The 17,075-nt window shown below is 45.1% G+C and overlaps 1 protein-coding gene across 8 annotated transcripts in view; it reads left to right on the top strand.

Annotated features, from left to right (window-relative positions):
• Positions 1–10,479, top strand: part of WDFY3 (WD repeat and FYVE domain containing 3) — a 153,055-nt gene extending 142,576 nt beyond the window's left edge. For all 8 annotated transcript variants that reach the window (XM_064711261.1, XM_064711260.1, XM_064711262.1 and 5 more), the window contains 9 exons: positions 248–402; positions 688–846; positions 2,181–2,360; positions 3,412–3,594; positions 4,224–4,320; positions 5,355–5,684; positions 5,879–5,990; positions 6,311–6,508; positions 7,026–10,479. In XM_064711261.1, coding sequence (XP_064567331.1) covers positions 248–402; positions 688–846; positions 2,181–2,360; positions 3,412–3,594; positions 4,224–4,320; positions 5,355–5,684; positions 5,879–5,990; positions 6,311–6,508; positions 7,026–7,146 — 1,535 coding nt within the window. In that variant the 3' untranslated portion in view covers positions 7,147–10,479. The remainder of the gene's footprint in view (positions 1–247; positions 403–687; positions 847–2,180; positions 2,361–3,411; positions 3,595–4,223; positions 4,321–5,354; positions 5,685–5,878; positions 5,991–6,310; positions 6,509–7,025) is intronic.
• Positions 10,480–17,075: the final 6,596 nt, after the last annotated feature.

Below are 17,075 nucleotides of genomic sequence, written 5' to 3'. Positions count from 1 at the left end.
TGCTATTAAATGGGGCATAGCAGGGCTTAGAGAGAAGACTTAAGTCAGGAAATTAGAAAGCACTAATCTATATTTGGCTCTGCATTTGTTAGGAATGGAGCAAAAGTTGCCATCACTGCAGCTGATGCAAAGAATGTAAAAATAGCCACTACAGAGACCTTGCTTTGGAAGAGCAGCAGGTACTTAAAGGGATCTGATAGTATTTGTCTCTCCCAGCAATAAAACATAACTCCATCTTCTCTTTCAGAGCTCAAGGAGCCTGTGGGGCAGATCGTGTGTACTGATAAAGGCATTCTGGCAGTAGAACAGAACAAGGTTCTCATCCCACCCACCTGGAATAAAACATTTGCCTGGGGCTATGCAGACCTCAGCTGCAGACTGGGTACCTATGAGTCAGACAAGGTTTGTAATCTGAACTTTGTTCCAGCAATCAGTACTGAATAGTGAAAAAAAACCATAACAATGGACATTTATTTCACACATGAATGAAATAATCTTCTGCTGCATCAGGTTTTTTTGCTCCCTCTTGAGGGTCTTCACCAGGATGTTGACAGAATAATATTAACTCATAATAGTTTTTTACCAGGTCTTAGTGACCTAATGAGTGCAAGGTGGCAGCCAGGTTTTTATTTTTTATCCTATGAAGTACTAGTTCTGTAAGTAATTCTTTGTGTTCTGTGTTTTTAGGCCGTGATTGTTTATGAATGCTTGTCAGAATGGGGTCAGATCCTGTGTGCCATTTGCCCCAACCCCAAACTAGTTATCACTGGAGGAACAAGCACAGCAGTGTGTGTGTGGGAAATGGGTGTCTCCAAAGAAAAAGCTAAAGCACTCACACTGAAACAGGTAAAATGTATTAAAGCTGTAAAGTAGTGTTATAAGATCAAAGTAATTGTGTAATGGGTATTGTTCACCTTTGAAACCATGAGTCCAGCAGCTCTCCAGAGAATGGAGTAGTTGAGATGGGGATCTGCATTGAAAGTGGGCAAAATGCGTCTTTAAAATTGCATTTTTTTTTTAAGAATAGTGGTTCACAAGGAGTCTTCTGAAGACAAAGGGAATTTGATAGTGATGTTAATAAAATTATGCAGGTAGGTTTTGTGAAGTTGTCTACTTTGTAGTATTATGTGTAATAACCTCATCTAAAACCTGTCAGGAAGGACATAAAAAGAGACTGCCTTAAAGGTTAATTTTCCTCTTTAAAAAAAAAATTAATTGCTTTAATTATTGGACTTTATAATCTAAAATAAGCACCCATGCTCTAAAGTCAGGTGCAGCTAAGTGCAGAGTAAGTTTTGTGTGTTTACTAAGGAAAAAACAAACTCAACAAATGTAACCAAAAAAATCCAACCACAACTAAGTCCATATATTCTAGCAGCTGTAAATCATTGTTATAGGTTGTGTTACAGTTCCATTAGCATCTTCACAGAAGGACTGCTTTTTAGAGGCAGTCTTTCTCTCAAATTTATGAAAAGAAATTTAGAGAATTATTTAGTAACTTCCCTTGTGCAGTAATCACCTGTCCAAAGCTGCTTTTCTGAAGTGTTTTACTTTAAAACTGTACATGATAAAACACTCTATCTTAAATTTTGAGGCAGCATATTGGAATACATTTACGTATTCAATGAGTTTTATTTTAACTGAGTTCATTTTAACTGAGTAAGGTGCAGTAATCTGACTGTATTTCAGACTCTTTTTCCAATAGATTAAGCCTAAAATGGAAAAGTAGGGCCTAATATGAGTAGATAATCATACTTTTCTTCTCCTTCCAACTGACTTTGCTTTTTTGGGCTTCAACTGTTTCTTGTCTCCTTATCTTCTCTTAGTCATCAGCAGTTATTGTAGGAGTCAGAATGTCATTTCAGGTGCAGCCTGGAACACTTTCTGACCCTAAACCAAGTGCTACTGATGCAGAATGGGGTTTTCTTCAGTGGAAGGATCTGTAATATTAGACCCTCGGAATTTTGTTTTGTCAGAGCTCTTTTTAAATGGAAAAAAAATATTACTTTTACCATTTTCAGTTATAGAAATAGTTATCAACTGAAGACTTATAAGGTGGCTGCATCTTCTGATGGGACATTCTGGTTAGGTTATCTGAATCTTTCAGGTAAGAGGCTTTGATGTGGAATTTTTGTGCTCTCTCCTGATTTCCACTTTTGCTCCTGGCTTGTGTTTTGCAGGCGCTGCTGGGTCACACTGACACTGTTACGTGTTTAACGGCGTCACTGGCATATCACATCATTGTGAGCGGGTCTCGGGATCGCACCTGCATCATCTGGGACTTGAACAAGCTCTCCTTCCTCACACAGCTCCGGGGGCACAGGGCTCCCATTTCAGCACTCTGCATAAATGAATTAACGGTGAGAGCCAAACCCTGTCCACCAGGCTGCAGTGGGAACAGTAGCAAGAGTTGGAAATCATTAAACCAAAGGGAAAAAAGCCACTGGGCTCTCCTGTTAATTTGGCAGAACTTGTATAACTCATCTGAAAACTGATTAACAACTGGTTTAGGAGTAATTTGTGTCATTTGTCTAGAGCCATACGTGGGTGCATTCCATGCAGAGTGGCTTGAGCTCAGAGGAGGTTATTTATTAACAGTGCTGCAAGCACTGTTAGTGTGACATTCCAAGTGAGATGCCAGATCTGCCACAGGAGCTAAGAAGAGCTTTTGATACACGACCTTGGTTGGCTTCTCTTGTCTTAAGCTGAATTTAAAGGAAACAAGGGATGCCTTGGGTGACAGTGCAGTGCCAGTTGTAGTGGAAACAGATGTATCCTAAAAGCTTCTGTCCCTGGTGGTCCTGTGAGTTACAAGTCACCATTTATCCAGCTCCCATGCGTGGCCATCAAGGCTGGATGGACCCTGTTGCAGCTGGAGCAGATGCAGTGGTAGAAATCAAGACAAGAGAGGGCTGTAATGCAAGCAGGGGGTAGCAAGTACAGTTTACTACCTGTTGGTGGTCTGGCTGTAGTGCTGCCAGTGCTTTAGCATGCAGCTCCCGTTTCCCTCTGCAGTAGTTTGGACTGTTCCCAGTAAGGAAGCAAATGAAATTTAGGGTGATACATATTTGTGAAAAAGAGCAGTGTGAACATGAGCAGTCTTTGGAAACTGAAAGTACTAAAAATAGGCTGTTGGATTGTTATGCTATGAAAAGCGGAGGAATTGGCCAACTGATTCTATGCTGTAAATAGAACAAATTGGTGGCTACTAAGTGTGGTTTTCTAGGTAGAGTTAAAAAAAAAATAAATTCATATAATCCTAAAGGCTTCTTCAGCTGGCCAGGCACCCCCTGAATAGAACTTCCTGAAAAGTGCCAGCAACTTGACTTATAAATGAGCTTGACTTATATTTTTGCTGAAGAATACCTGCAGCTTTGTATTGAAATCTGGAGGTGTTATTTGTCTTTGCAGGGAGACATTGTATCATGTGCTGGCACTTACATCCATGTGTGGAGCATTAATGGCAGCCCTACTGCAAGTGTAAACACCTTCACTGGCCGAAGCCAGCAAATTATGTGTTGTTTTGTGTCAGAGATGAATGAGTGGGACACCCAGAATGTCATTGTCACAGGGCATTCAGATGGAGTTGTCCGGGTGAGTACCAGGAATCATTGCCTGGAAAATAAAGCTTTTGCCTTGCTGGTGGTAGTATTTAGAAAAGTCATGCCTGTCCAGGAGAACACAGTGTCCTGACCAGGACCAAAAGCAGTCCTGCTTTACTTGGGAATTTCACCTGAACACTTCTTTCTCCTTTTTTGGTGCCCCCATTGGGATGTGGTAACCAGCAATAGTCAGCAGAGCATGCATTTTCCTTCTTGCTCTGTTTTGGTCACCAGCTTTCATACCTGGAGACTATTGCTTTGGTTCACCATTATAATTTCACACACCTTGAGACAATTCATTTTTCTTGGCTGGAAAGAAAAGAGAAACTTAGTGTCATCTCTGACCACTACATGTCTAACTCAGCCCGCAGTACTTTTGGGTGCAGCTTTAAGCAGAGTCTGCTGGTCAGACAACTGTGTGGAGTGGATTCAGGCATGAACACAGATCTCCTCTTATAGTTTCTAGTCCTCAAAAACAGAGTTTAGTATGGAGATGTGACCTGCCTTGCATGCTACCATTGTGAATACACAGTTCTGCTAAGGCATTTTAACTCTTCAAGTAGCTCAGGAAAAAGGCAAGAGTTCAGTAAGTGCCACTCTGCTTATCCCCTGTCCCTCCAGTTCTGGCGGATGGAGTTTTTGCAAGTGCCAGAAACACCAGCTCCAGAGCCTGTGGAGATGCTGGAAATGCAAGAGGACTGTCAGGATGCTCAAATAGGTATGTCTCCTGACAAGTGTTTGGTATTTCCCTGTTCTATCTGATCTTTGCTGTGAGTAGGTCAAGTCCTGTGGTTATACAGTGCAGAATGGAATGATGGAGATTTTATCTCAAAAAGCAGTAGATATCCAGTGGGCACAATGAACAGAGCATCTGAGTTCTGTGTTCACCACCTTACTTAAGATAGTTTCATACTGCTACAAGTAAGAAAAAATGTTCCCATCATAGCTTTTTGTTCTGTGAAGGTGGAACTTTTCTCTGTTGGCTTTGGCTGTTGGCACGCTCAGTGGATTGTCCAAAAGCTAGGTATATTTTAGTGTGAAATGGAATTATAGCATAGCAGCCAAGTTGAATCTACTGATGGAACAGCTTAAACAAGACAAGCAATGATTTCCCTTTCCACTCTTGGAAGAGTTTGCTCTGTGCCTTATGACTGTTTCTTTTAGCCATTTCCTGCACTCTTCATCTTGAAGATATGATCTGGATTTGGATCTGAATCTCATTTTTACTCATAAGTAATTATTATATAAATACAGCTTTTGGTTATTTTCAGTGTCACTTGGAGTATAAATGTCTTTGTTAATTGCTCTTTTGTGTTAACAAGTCCTGTTATTAACAAGTCTGCATCATATTTTTCAGTCAGTTTCAGCACAGCTGACTGTGCTTACTTGTGTAAGTTTTGCTGAAAGGTTTTGCCAATTTGAGTGTTTCTGAAGTGTTTCTGAAGTTTCTTTTGTCTATCGTAGCCTTCCTCAGAGGGACTGTTGTAGGAAGTAGCTTTAGCTAAGGTGTGTCATTCTCTGGCAAAACAGAAAAAAGTGCAAAAAAAGTGCAAAAATATGAATGGTGTGATTCCTGGCAGGAGCTGAATCTCTGAAAAGGCTCTGAGATGCCTGCAATGCCTGCATGCAGTGTCTCTCTCTCAGCAGTTGGTGCCCATTGGGTTTCAGGCAGTGCAGCAGCAGAGCAAGGAAAAAGCTCAGGCCATGGCCAGGTTCACTAACAGTGCCTTGTTCCCTGCTGTTCCCATGCAGGGCAGGAAGCCCATGAGGAGGACAGCAGTGACTCCGAGGCAGACGATGCCTGCATAGGCCAGGACACCAAAGGGCAGGAGAGCCAGAGCCAGCCAGGCAGCACCAGCCACAGGCCCCGCTCATCGTCAGCCAGGGCAGCAGCGGCGTGGTCAGCAGACAGCGGCTCTGATGACTCCAGGCGTTGGTCAGACCAGCTCAGCTTGGATGAGAAGGATGGATTTATCTTTGTCAATTATTCGGAGGGACAAGCAAAAATGCATCCCCATGCTCAGGTTAACCACCCTCACCCCAGCTATGCTGAAGCACGGCACTACAGCAAGCTCAAACCAGGTAAAAGGAACTGTGCACAGCCCTCAATTTTATTCCTAAGTGAAATGTTACAGAAAAAGAGAAAAACTTCAATCTCTGAGGGGGATTTTGTTCTTACTCCAAAGTTGCAGTTACAGATGTGTTGGGGGAGGAGGGAACAAAAATGAAAATGAGCAAATTTGCTTTATCCCCTCCCACTTCCCACTCCTTTGTAGGATACAGATGGGAGCGTCAGCTGGTGTTCAGAAGCAAGCTAACTATGCACACGGCATTTGATCGCAAGGACAACGCACACCCAGCAGAAATCACTGCGCTCGGCATCTCCAAGTGAGTAGCTCACACTTGAGCACTTCAAACACTTTTGGCTGTTGTCAGCAAGAAGAGGTGCCATTGTTCATAACTCTGTTCTGTAGTGCTTCTGTCTGGGGCAGCCTTCTTCAAAGACTGAGATAAAAACCCTAAAGAGAGGGAGAGCTGTTCAGCTGCACTGTGTTAAACACCGTGTTGCAGATTCATCTCTCAGTTAGAGCAGAGCAGTTGGGTTAGTCACACACATTTTACATTCTCTGATGTTTAAAATCAGCCATTGATGCTTGTGTGTTACTGTGCCAGAGCTGTTGCAGGAATGCTTTTGGTTTCCCTTGCAGGGATCACAGCAGGATCCTGATCGGGGACGGCCGGGGCAGGGTGTTCAGCTGGTCAGTGAGCGATCAGCCGGGCCGGTCCGCGGCCGACCACTGGGTGAAGGACGAGGGCGGCGACAGCTGCTCGGGCTGCACCGTGCGCTTCTCGCTCACCGAGAGGCGGCACCACTGCAGGAACTGTGGACAGCTCTTCTGCCAGAAGTAAGCAGCCAACAGCCTCCTTTGGGCTCTTTTCCACACAGGGTTTTAGGTGGGGTAAAGCTGTGAAATACCACAGAACTCTTGTGAAAGACTAAGGCTGCCTAAGCTGTGTGCAGGACGGCGAGGATGCTGGTTTAGGGGCCACTAGCTGGTAGCCTCAGAGAAAATGTATGACATAAAGGATGTGTGTGACCTCTCCTTACCCACAAACTGAAGTGCAAATCTCATCTCTGATCCCCTGGGTCAGAGATGATATTTCTAGTTTTATCTGTCTGAGTCTAAACTGGTGACAAGAGCTGCTGTTGAGCTATCTGTCACACAGTTTCATTGCATTGAGTCTGTGGTGATCATTTGAGTTAAATTCTGCTTCTGCCACACTGCATTGCATCTCTATGTCAAGGTGAGTTAGGACAGTTTTCTGGTGTTTGAAGTCATGGTGATAATTCCCAGAGCTCAAGAGAAAATGGGTAGAAATGGAGAGGACCTGCGTTCAGTGATGGTTGTTTATCCTCCACAGGTGCAGCCGGTTTCAGTCAGAAATCAAACGGCTGAAGATTTCATCACCGGTCAGGGTGTGCCAGAACTGCTTCTACAACCTGCAGCACGAGCGGGGCTCAGAGGAGGGGCCCAGAAATTGATGGGGCCTGGCAAACCTCATCCAGCCCCGCTGTCACTCCGGGAACCAGTGAGAGCATCAGAAGGAATTGGAATATTGTCTGTTTACACTTACGTTTATACTGCATTCTAAGCACTAAGAGTAAAAAGGGATCATTGCATTGGTTTGTGCTGACAGAAGGCAGACGAGGTGAACAGCAGAAGGAGAAGAGCAAGGCCCAGGAAGACATGGTTAATAACCACAAATCCAACAGAACTGGCAGCCCCTAAGCCCATGCTGGGGTGGCTGCCACGAAAATCCTCGTTTATCGTAAACACCCCTTCTTGTCTTGTTTTTGTAGAGTTAGTCATCTTAACTGGGGGGAGGGAGGGCAAGGCTTTTTAGAAGATAGTTGTAAATCTGCCTTCTTCGCAAGCAACTGTGTATATTGTAAATAGGTATAACGGCCTTTTTATCTAAATATGAACTTAACTGCCTGTTACATGGGACTTCAGATTAACCACTGTACTTTGTGTGGCATCTTTATCTCATCTATCAATTTAAATACAAATGTTTAAAAAAAACAAAAACAAAAAAAAAAAAACCAAACCAGAAAACTCAAAGGCATTATGTGTATTTCTGTTAAAAATCCAATCTGTGCATGTTTGTTCTTTCAGTTGCCCACAGAATCTTAAGTGAGGCTATTCATAGAATTACACAGATTTTTTCAAAAGAAAACATTTTTGAGAATAGGAACTTGGAGTATTTTATTCTAGCTGTAAGATAACCAGGAACTAAATTGTACACTTGTGTTGCATTTTATACCAAACTATTTACCACCTCAGTGTTGTTCATATTTAATAAGGCCTCTTTTATACATATATCAGAGCTGCAGTTTTGTTAATTACTTACTGTTCATTAGCAGCTGATTCATGCAGTGCAAGAACCAGCTTTTACCTTCTTTAGTCAAGAGCAATTGGCTTTTGCATATAGGTGCAGAATTAATTCCTTGTGCATAAAATTGACCTGCTGTTGTCCCCTAGCTTCTCTGCAAAAAACCTTTTTGTAACAACAGGCATTGCTCTAAAGCAGAGTGATCTTGGTCATGTCAGAAATGCTCCTCGGAGCTCTCTTTGTCTTTCAGCACAGGCCATCAGCTTGAGGACAGCTGTAGATTTCCATTATGGTTTTTAAGTTTTAATATGAATTTAATTGCAGTATTTTTTTACTACTCTGTCATTTATTTTGCACTACATGTGGGATGAAGTAGAGACACTGATATCTGCTGGGATTGGAGCACGTGCATTGGGATAGGCCCATGGACTTAATTTCTGCATGAGGTCTTACCAGTGGGTTTTTGTTTGGGTAGAGGGAGGGCAGCAGGCAGGCTGGTGGTCCGTTTGTTTTTGCTTTTTAACATATGTGTATATATTTTGTAAATGGGTGACAAACTGATCTAGAACTAGGCATATTCACAATGGATTCTTTTAAATAGAGGTAAGGATATGACCCAGACCAACAGAAGACAGGTGGCTCTGGCAGTACTTGAGTGAATGTTGTCACTCAATGGGATGAGATTATCCTTCACTTGGAATGACTTGGGCAGGCTCTGGCCCTGGGACAGCAAATCCTTAAAACCAGCATTGTTGGAATTGCACCATCAGAAATTCCAGGCCCTCTCTGTTGGGGTGAGCTCCTTCCAGAGGGTCCCTGGCGCTATGGGGGCACCCCTGTCTTCTCTTGATTTGAGCTTTTAGCAGTGAATAATTTGTTAATTCTGACCACTTACTATTTACCCTGGTATCACATGTTTATGCACTGAAGGTTAAATATGTATTTTGATACTTGTTTGTTTATTATATATGTGCTGGTCTGTAAAATGAAATATATTCCTGTTTTGGTATGTATACTAGGTCCCCAAATGAACAGAAAGGCTTTTCTAGAGCCCTTGCACACTGTTGAGGAAATGCAGGTTTGTTGAGCTTAGTTGACCCAAATTTTGGATCCAAAGAGCGATGGTCAAGTAGCCACACTGACTACTGGCTACCTGGCAGATTTGACCCTAAAAACAGGAAGAGGTCCTCGGTAAGCATGTGCAGAGCACTGGAATTTCTGTGTTCAGCCGTTCTCTCTAACGTTGCCTTCACCCTTCCCAAAATGATGCAAAACCAGCATAGTTCAGAAGACAGGCTAGTGGCCTTAACGTTTTCTGTTTGAAGAAAAGGCTGTTTTAACAACTCTAAATGCCTTTGAGTCCACAGTTTTTCTCCCCTTGCCTCCAGATTTCCAAATCATCCCCAAATTTAAGGAAGCCTTCTTTTCTGTGGACTGCAGCTTGTACAGCCACGTGGTTAAGCCCTAATAAAAGCAAGGCTGTGACAGCAGCACTGATGGGGTCCAGCCCTGAGGCCAGGCCAGGGCCGAGCTGCGGCTCCCGAGGACGGCGCTGTCGGCTGCAGTTGTGTCGCACGGGTGTTGTTCCGCGCCTGCGGCGCTGGCAGCGCGCCAAGGAAATCCTCATTCCTTACAAATTCTGCAGTGTGCAGGTAGGCCCAGTTTACATTTTGCAAGCAAACCACCACAGCCCTCTGACTTAATGCTGTTCCCAAAAAACCACGTTTTTGCTTGTTGGAGGCGGAGGGGGACAAACACACCTGCTCATATTCCCTCTGGCAGCTGGTGCTGTGGGCAACTGTGGTGTTCATGTGGGAGTGGGGTTTTTTTCCATTTCATTCGAGCTTCTAATGCAAATACTTGCTTTGTTTTCCATGTAAAAATCTGTTGAGCAAAAATATACTCATTTACACTAACATTAGTAGACTGTATTCTCTGCAAGTACCTCACATGTCTTCTCCTGCCTTGTTCTTTGTAGTAAACTTATCCATGTACTCCTAACATTCGTGTGTAGTGTGCAACTGTAATGTCATGCTTTTGAGAGGGGTTGGCTGCCTCCAGCCAACATTCATCAGTTCAATAGCAAAACACTTTAGATAAGTTATTTTGCACTTTCTTATGTATAAAATTGGTAGAAACTTATATTGCTTTGTATCATTTAAAGACTCCTTTTGTTTCAGTAAATGAACTGTGTATAAAATACTTATGCAGTTAAAACTGTTTTTAGAAAGTATTTTTAATTTCAGCAAGTTTGGTTACTTGTTGCATGACTATTAACACAGCTGACTTTTTGTGTCAGTGCAATGTATATTTTTTTTGTCCTGTTATTAACTTGTAAGCCCTAGTTAAATGGCCATTTATTTGTACAGCATCAGGAGTAAATTGAAGATAACTGGCTAAGACTGGAGTGTGGAATTTTGTACTATATTGCAGAATCCAATATCTGTTTTTTGGTGGTTACATAAAAGGCCTGACGATTTACTATCTAGTGTGCAATCTGTGATATCTGAATGTTCATTGTATATTTGTCTCCAATGCAAAAAGGTAGAGTAACACAATTACAACAATACATGATTAAATGCAATAGTTCAGGTACTGAAGTATTTTTTTTTCATTTCAAATAAATACCTGCTATTTACCACCAAAAAGCTGGTTCGCATTTGTTGGAAAGGCAAATCATTTGCAGTTGAATAAACGTTTTTAACTCGGGAGCAGTAGCTAATGAGTAACATTTTTCTGTGTCATCATGAGAAGTAAGTTCCTATTACTGGTCACATTTTTGCTTTCTGAGTGTGAGTATGCCCATCCATGTTGGTGCAGCATGAAATCATGTGCATTAGTTTGTCCTTTTTTGCTTTAAATTGTAGAGTGTGAATTCAGCAGAATCTGGAATCCCTTGATACCATAGAGGTTTTCCCACCTAGGCTGACAGAGAAGACTTTGTGAAAGAGAAGACATGATGCTCTGCAGCACCACTGCCAGTCTACGTCAGATTGCCTCCCCCACTGGCCAGCTGACACTGCCCACCCCAGTTATTTGTCCCTCACCCCCTTACAGGTTGCTGCCCTTTAACCACCCCTGTGCCCCCAGGTCATTGGTCACTGAGCCCACCACACTTAAGTGTCCGCAATGTCCCACGTGGTCCCTTGCTTAGCCATGTCTTGGTTATATAGGGTGGTAATGTCCATTTTTCATAGGTTCAAGTATTTCACACTTGGCCATTTCCACATTTTAAATCTTTTCACACACTGAAAAAAAAAAACAAAAACGCTTTCTCTTCAACAGTTTTGGGGGAGTTACTGTTCTCAGCAGCTGCAGACATATGACAGCTGCAGCCTGAGTGTCCTTCAGCTGCTAGGGAGCAGGTCATGGATCAATGTCACCAAAGCACTGAGCCAGGTAACCATACCAACTCTGGGCTGTGGGGTCTGGCATTGCCTCCCACTCTTTTTGGGGAGAGATTTCCTGCTAACAGCAGCTCCAGGCTGCTCTGTGCAGCTGGGTCAATTGCTATATGCAATATTTCAAGCTCATTTTTCAGGCGTGGTGGAGAGCAGCAGAGCCAGGAACAAGCATCGGGAAGTGGTGGAGCTCACAATCCTGATGGACCTTTTTACTGGGAAAGTGCAGTCCCAGCCCTGTAGATCCCAACAGGCATCAGCTGGGCCAGCAGCCAGTTTTGGAGTGAAATGAGGCACTTGTTGAGTGACAGGGCAGCTCCTTGCAAGTGCCCCAGCCTTTAGCTCTGGCTCCACCACAGTTCCTGCCAGGTGGAAGCACTGCCTGGGACCAGGCTTTCCATTTAGCAGGTAAAACCAAATTTGTGGCCAATTTGCTGTGACCAAATTGCCTTTCATGACAGGTGCAGTAACTCAGTTCAGAAAGGTGACGTTGAGCTGCTTTCCAGGCTCAGTGTTCTGTATAAAATGCATGAATGTTTTTAAGGAATTCCTGGCAGTGGGACACATCTCTCTCCATGTCAGGATACTGATTTGATTCAGCAGTGAAGTGTAGGGAGGAGGGAGGGGTAAGCAAGCCCAGGAACAGGGCTGATGTGCTGGGAGCCAAATCCTGCCCTGTGTTCCTGAAGAAGAGTTGTGTGGCACTGCGATGAATGTGGGCCTGGCCCTACAGTTAAGGGCAATTTGTAAGGAATGGCACCAAAACTGGGTCATGGATGAACCCGAATGTAATGCTGCCTGCACCAGAGCGCACCAGAGCTCCTGGTGCCGGAGCCGGGCGGGAGCAGACAGGGTCTGGGTGGGAGCGTTTGCCCTGCCCGCGCTGAGCGGGGGGAGCTGTAGCGAGGCTCTGCCCAGCAGCGGCGATGAAAATCCCGTGCGGGTGAGGGGCGGGACGTGGTGCTCACACGAGCTCTGGCAAGAGTTCCCAGCCCTTCCCAGGCACAGCCTCTGAGACCTTTAGGCTCTCCTAAAAGCTTGGCTGCTCTGCCCAGACCGTCTTGAAGCTGGGGAGGGAAACCAGTGCGGTGCTGCTGGTGCTTCGCTGCCCTCTTCTCACAAAGCAGCAGCTCACAGGGATGCTCATTGCGGGATAAATGCTCCAGCTGCAGAGAAACCTGGGAGCCATTTCCCAAGTCCTGTGGAAGGGCAGAGCTGGCCAGCAGGTTTTCCAGCACACCACCCAAGCTCTCCAAATTTACCCATGTGAGCAGTGATTACAAGACTGCCATGGGATATGTGCATATATCTAAGAGCCGATCCAGCTCCAAACTGAGATGTGGATTGGCAACAAAGGAGAGCAGAAAAGGACTCTGCTCCTAAAAAGAAATGCTGGAGCTCAGCTGTAGGGAACTAAGGCCTCATTGAAGCCAAGGCTGCTGCCTTCAAGGGAGAGAGAGTTAAATAGGTTTGAGTGCAACTGTGAAAAGCTATATTAACTAAAAATACCAGTGATCTCAGGGCTACTTCTGAGTTAAAACCCTTGGCTCTTACTTTTTCCTTATAGTTTCTTCAAGTGTAACAGAGCAGCTTTGAATTCATGCAGCAGCAAAACTATTCCTGCAGAGGCCCAGTTTGTTTCTTTGCCCCGGTTCACAGGCTGGCATTGCTCACCATGACAGCCACCCAGGCAGACAGAAATAGCACGTTGGAACATTACATCCTGGTGCAGCACAGCCCAGAGGTCCTTTGCACTGGTTATCACTGGGAGAGCGTCTTTGTAGCCAGAGCCTTGGTTATCAGAAGCTTTTTATGGCAAGAATGAGGCCCAGGGCTGACAGGGCAGATGTGACACAGCTGGAGAAGCTGCAGCTTTTCTGGTTGTTGGCAATGCGGTGGTGGAAGAAAAATCCATTTGTAGTGAGTGACACAGCTTCCAGAAGCCAATTCTTTATTGAAAGATCTTGTAAGCATTCCGGTACAGACTTAGCTGCTCTACTGTAGCTTTGAGTTTATGAAGATGAAAAAACATTTTTAAAGAAGAAAAAAAGCAAGATGGGCACCTCTATAAAATTTCATAGTAGATGAAATTTGTACACTGATTACACCAAAGATAAATATCAAGCCACAGAAATTACACACAGCCCCAAGGCAAAGCATGTAATAAATGTGCACAATTGCACTTAACTTCTGTAAGAAAGTTATGACAGGCACCACTGCCCAAGCACTCCATATCCCGGGTCAAGAGGGCACCTGATGGGTATCTCTGCATTCAGAACAGCAGTTTGGAACCAAGGAATGCCCAGAGTGTTCTTGTACTGCACATTTGGCTTCTTGGGTGAGTCAGCAATGACCTGGCCATGCCCAACTGAAGGTTTTTAAAAGAAATTATTATTAAACCAGTTTCACTCACAGCTGTTGTTTTGTGCTTCTCCCTTAGCCAAGAATCCCAAAGTCTCTGACCACCACACATCCACCAGCTGAGACAGAAAATGTAGCTCATGGAACCCTGATCCCAGGGAAGGTAGCAGAAATCCTGCGGTGAGTCTAAGCTCCTCTCAATTTCCAAATATGTAAAAAGCAGTGATATTGCTGATTTCTCTCCACACCCCCATTTTCAGCTGCTCCAGGATTATTCTCCAGCCCTAAGCATTTCAGCCCAAAGGGACTAACTGTAATGAAGGCCTATATTCAATTAATTACTGTATCTCTGCCCCATTTCAGTCTCCTGTGCTACGTTCATCATCCAGAGAGACCAGCTCTCCTAAATCCAGGTTGCAAATGACTTTTTTGGGAGTTCCCTCTATAAAGCATGAAACCCCCATCTTTGCAAGTGGCGGGGAGACTGAAGTTGGAAATCCATCTGCAGCCTCAACACCTCTCCTGGTAAATCCAGCAACATGAGGCCACCCCCATGCCTTCCATATCCTCACAGTAAAAATGAATACTTAGCTGGACAGCATTTTTGCCTTTCTGCACCCACAGCCCACCCTCCTACAATGCCTGTACAGAGAGAGATTCCACTGCTCCAGGGACCATGTTCAGGCAGGAAAATATTCATACCAAATCCATTGGATTTCAGAATCCATCCCCTAAAAAGAAGAAAAAAGTGAACATTTTTTACAGCTTGCCCAGGAGATCACCCCTAATGTTTGGTTCAGTCTGTCATAAACAAAAAATACTCTTTTTGTTGTAACCTCAGATGCACAACAAAGACAGTGAGCTAGAGAGCAAACATTCCATTTTGTTTCATTCAAAGTGTGAGATCCTTCACGGTCCTGGAATAATAAACCTCTCTGGCAGGCAGCTGTGGTTTTAGAACAATTTGCTCTCTGTCCTCAAGCCGAAGGAGCTCTGCTGTGCAGGAGGATCCTGCCAGTCCCTGGGGGTGTCCGGATTATCTCCCCCGAAAGGTTTTGGTGATTCTGGCCCACCCAGGGACGCCAAGCGTCCGGTTTTATCTCGGCTGTTTGAGGGGCCTGGAAAGGCCCTGGGTGACCTTGGGGCAGCCCGCGTATCGAAGGACGAGAAGAGGCTTCAGTTCTTCTTTCTGGTTTTATGTTTATTAATTGTTTATCTAAAAGATGTTCTTTCAGCCACCAGAGATCTGCACAGCAGTCAGCCATGGGCACACTGTCTCTCCCTCCCGGGCAGCCACGTATCTTTATACCCTTTGCTACGTATACAATATTTATCATTTTTCCCCAATACCATCTATTCTTATAACTCGGTGTACTCTTAGTAATAACCAATAGAAAGGTGCCACCGTGGCCAAAGAAGATGGAGGAGAGGAGGAAGAAGGAGGAGGACAGGACACACCCCAATTCCTCCATCTTACTCCTCTAAACCCCCCTGTACATAAATCCTAAACCCTGTGTCTCACCCTCTAATTAACTAATCCCTTCACCATTCACCCGGTGAAGCCCTCATCCTTGTCGTCTCCTGCGCAGGGTTAAAGTCCAGCTACCAGACACTTCTGGCAACATTCCAGGACTCCCGAGCCCCCCCAGGGTGGTCTCGGAGGCTCAGTATCTCAGGACTGAGATCTTGAGATCCGACATGGGGGTACAGTGGAGCTGTTGCTTGCAGAGCTGCCATGGGCTGCAGGAGGCCCAGTGACCAGATGGAAAACCTGAAGTGTTTATTGAGCCTGGCTGGGATGGAGCTCCTCTCCCCACAGCGTCCTCACAATGCTGGGCAGTGTATTGGCACCCAGAAAGGGGCTGGTAACACTCTTTATTAATTATCTTTATCTTGACCAGGTTTTGGGGTATTTTCATTTTATTTTCTGCCCCTAGCCCCCACTCTTCTGAGAACGTCAGTGATAAGAGCAGCTTGGGCAGCTGACGTTCAGCCAAGGTTCATCTTCCTTGGTCCTTTTTGGCACTAAACACGGGGCACAGACAATGGCAGCTTTGTATGCAGTGTGTTATTGCTGCAGCAGCCACAGCCTCCTGTGGGAGTCAGGGAGTTTGCTGGCTGTACTGCTTATCCTCTATAAGGCTGAAGCTGGAATGTGTTTGTACAAACAATGGCTCTGGGCTGTGTCCTGGCACGGATGGCCTTGCTGAGCTGCAGGAACTGCCTTGTCTCCACAAGAGGATGAGGGAATACATCTCCCTCTCCTCGCTCTGGATTGGTGTGGATGATTGTGCAGGGTCCAGGGGTCCTTGTTCATGCTTACATGAGCTGCTAATGCTCCTGACACTATTGGCACATCATGGGGTTGGTGGAATCTGGTGTCACCATGGTACAAGAGAAGATTTCTAGGTGAGGCAACACTGAAATGCACCCTGAGGCAGCTGTTCCCTGGCTGGCAGGGTGTGTGCAAGGATTTGGGCAGGTTCCTAGCACAGGTATCACCACCCAGAGCCTGGGACTTTACACCTGAATGGGTTCCAACCCTGGCAAACCGGTGTGCCACCTGATGGAGGGGTGCCTTGCCCACCCCAGTGAAAACCAGCAGCTTTTGCCCCGCACTGGGGCCTGGCTGTGCCTACCGAGCCTCAGTCCAGTGCTCTGAGAGGGCTGGGCTTGGGGCAGGGCTCAGACAACAGCAGGAATCACAGGAATTGCCCCAGGAGTGGAAAAGAAACTGGACAAAGCAATGGATCCAATAGAAAGGACTGGAGGTGAGATGGTGCCCGGGAATCTTTCCCAATCCAAGTGTTTCTGTGATAGTAGAGAAGCAGCAATAGCAACCACCAATGCACCAGAATCTAATCATCCTCTGCTTCACAGAGCTTTGTCCTATCCCTTCCTTGGTAAAATTTCATAGAAGTTATGGATGGATCCTTCCCCCAAGAAGACAACTGTGCTGTTAGGAGAAATAAAAACCCCCAACAGCAACTATCCTGACCTCAGGTGAACACTGAACCCAGACTCTGGGGAAAATCTGAGGAGAGAGAGGGAATTAGGATTGTAAAACAGTGGTGTGCTTAGGCCTGGGCACCAGCACCCAGTACAGCAGAGGTTTACACACAGCACTGCAGTCACAACCCAAAGAAGTGCATGTGCTCACCACACCAAGTGATGGCACAGACAAACCCAGGGCACTCTGCACACCCAGCACTTAATGCTGTCAGTGCCACACGCTGGTGCTGGTGCTGCTGGGCCTTCCACCACAGACAAGGAGAAACTAACGGACTGACTGCCTAAGGGCTAACCCTGGACTAAA

This window comes from Zonotrichia leucophrys, chromosome 4 (genome assembly GCF_028769735.1).
Source record: "Zonotrichia leucophrys gambelii isolate GWCS_2022_RI chromosome 4, RI_Zleu_2.0, whole genome shotgun sequence".
Lineage (NCBI taxonomy): Eukaryota > Metazoa > Chordata > Aves > Passeriformes > Passerellidae > Zonotrichia > Zonotrichia leucophrys.
This window is presented reverse-complemented; position numbering and strand designations above follow the sequence as displayed.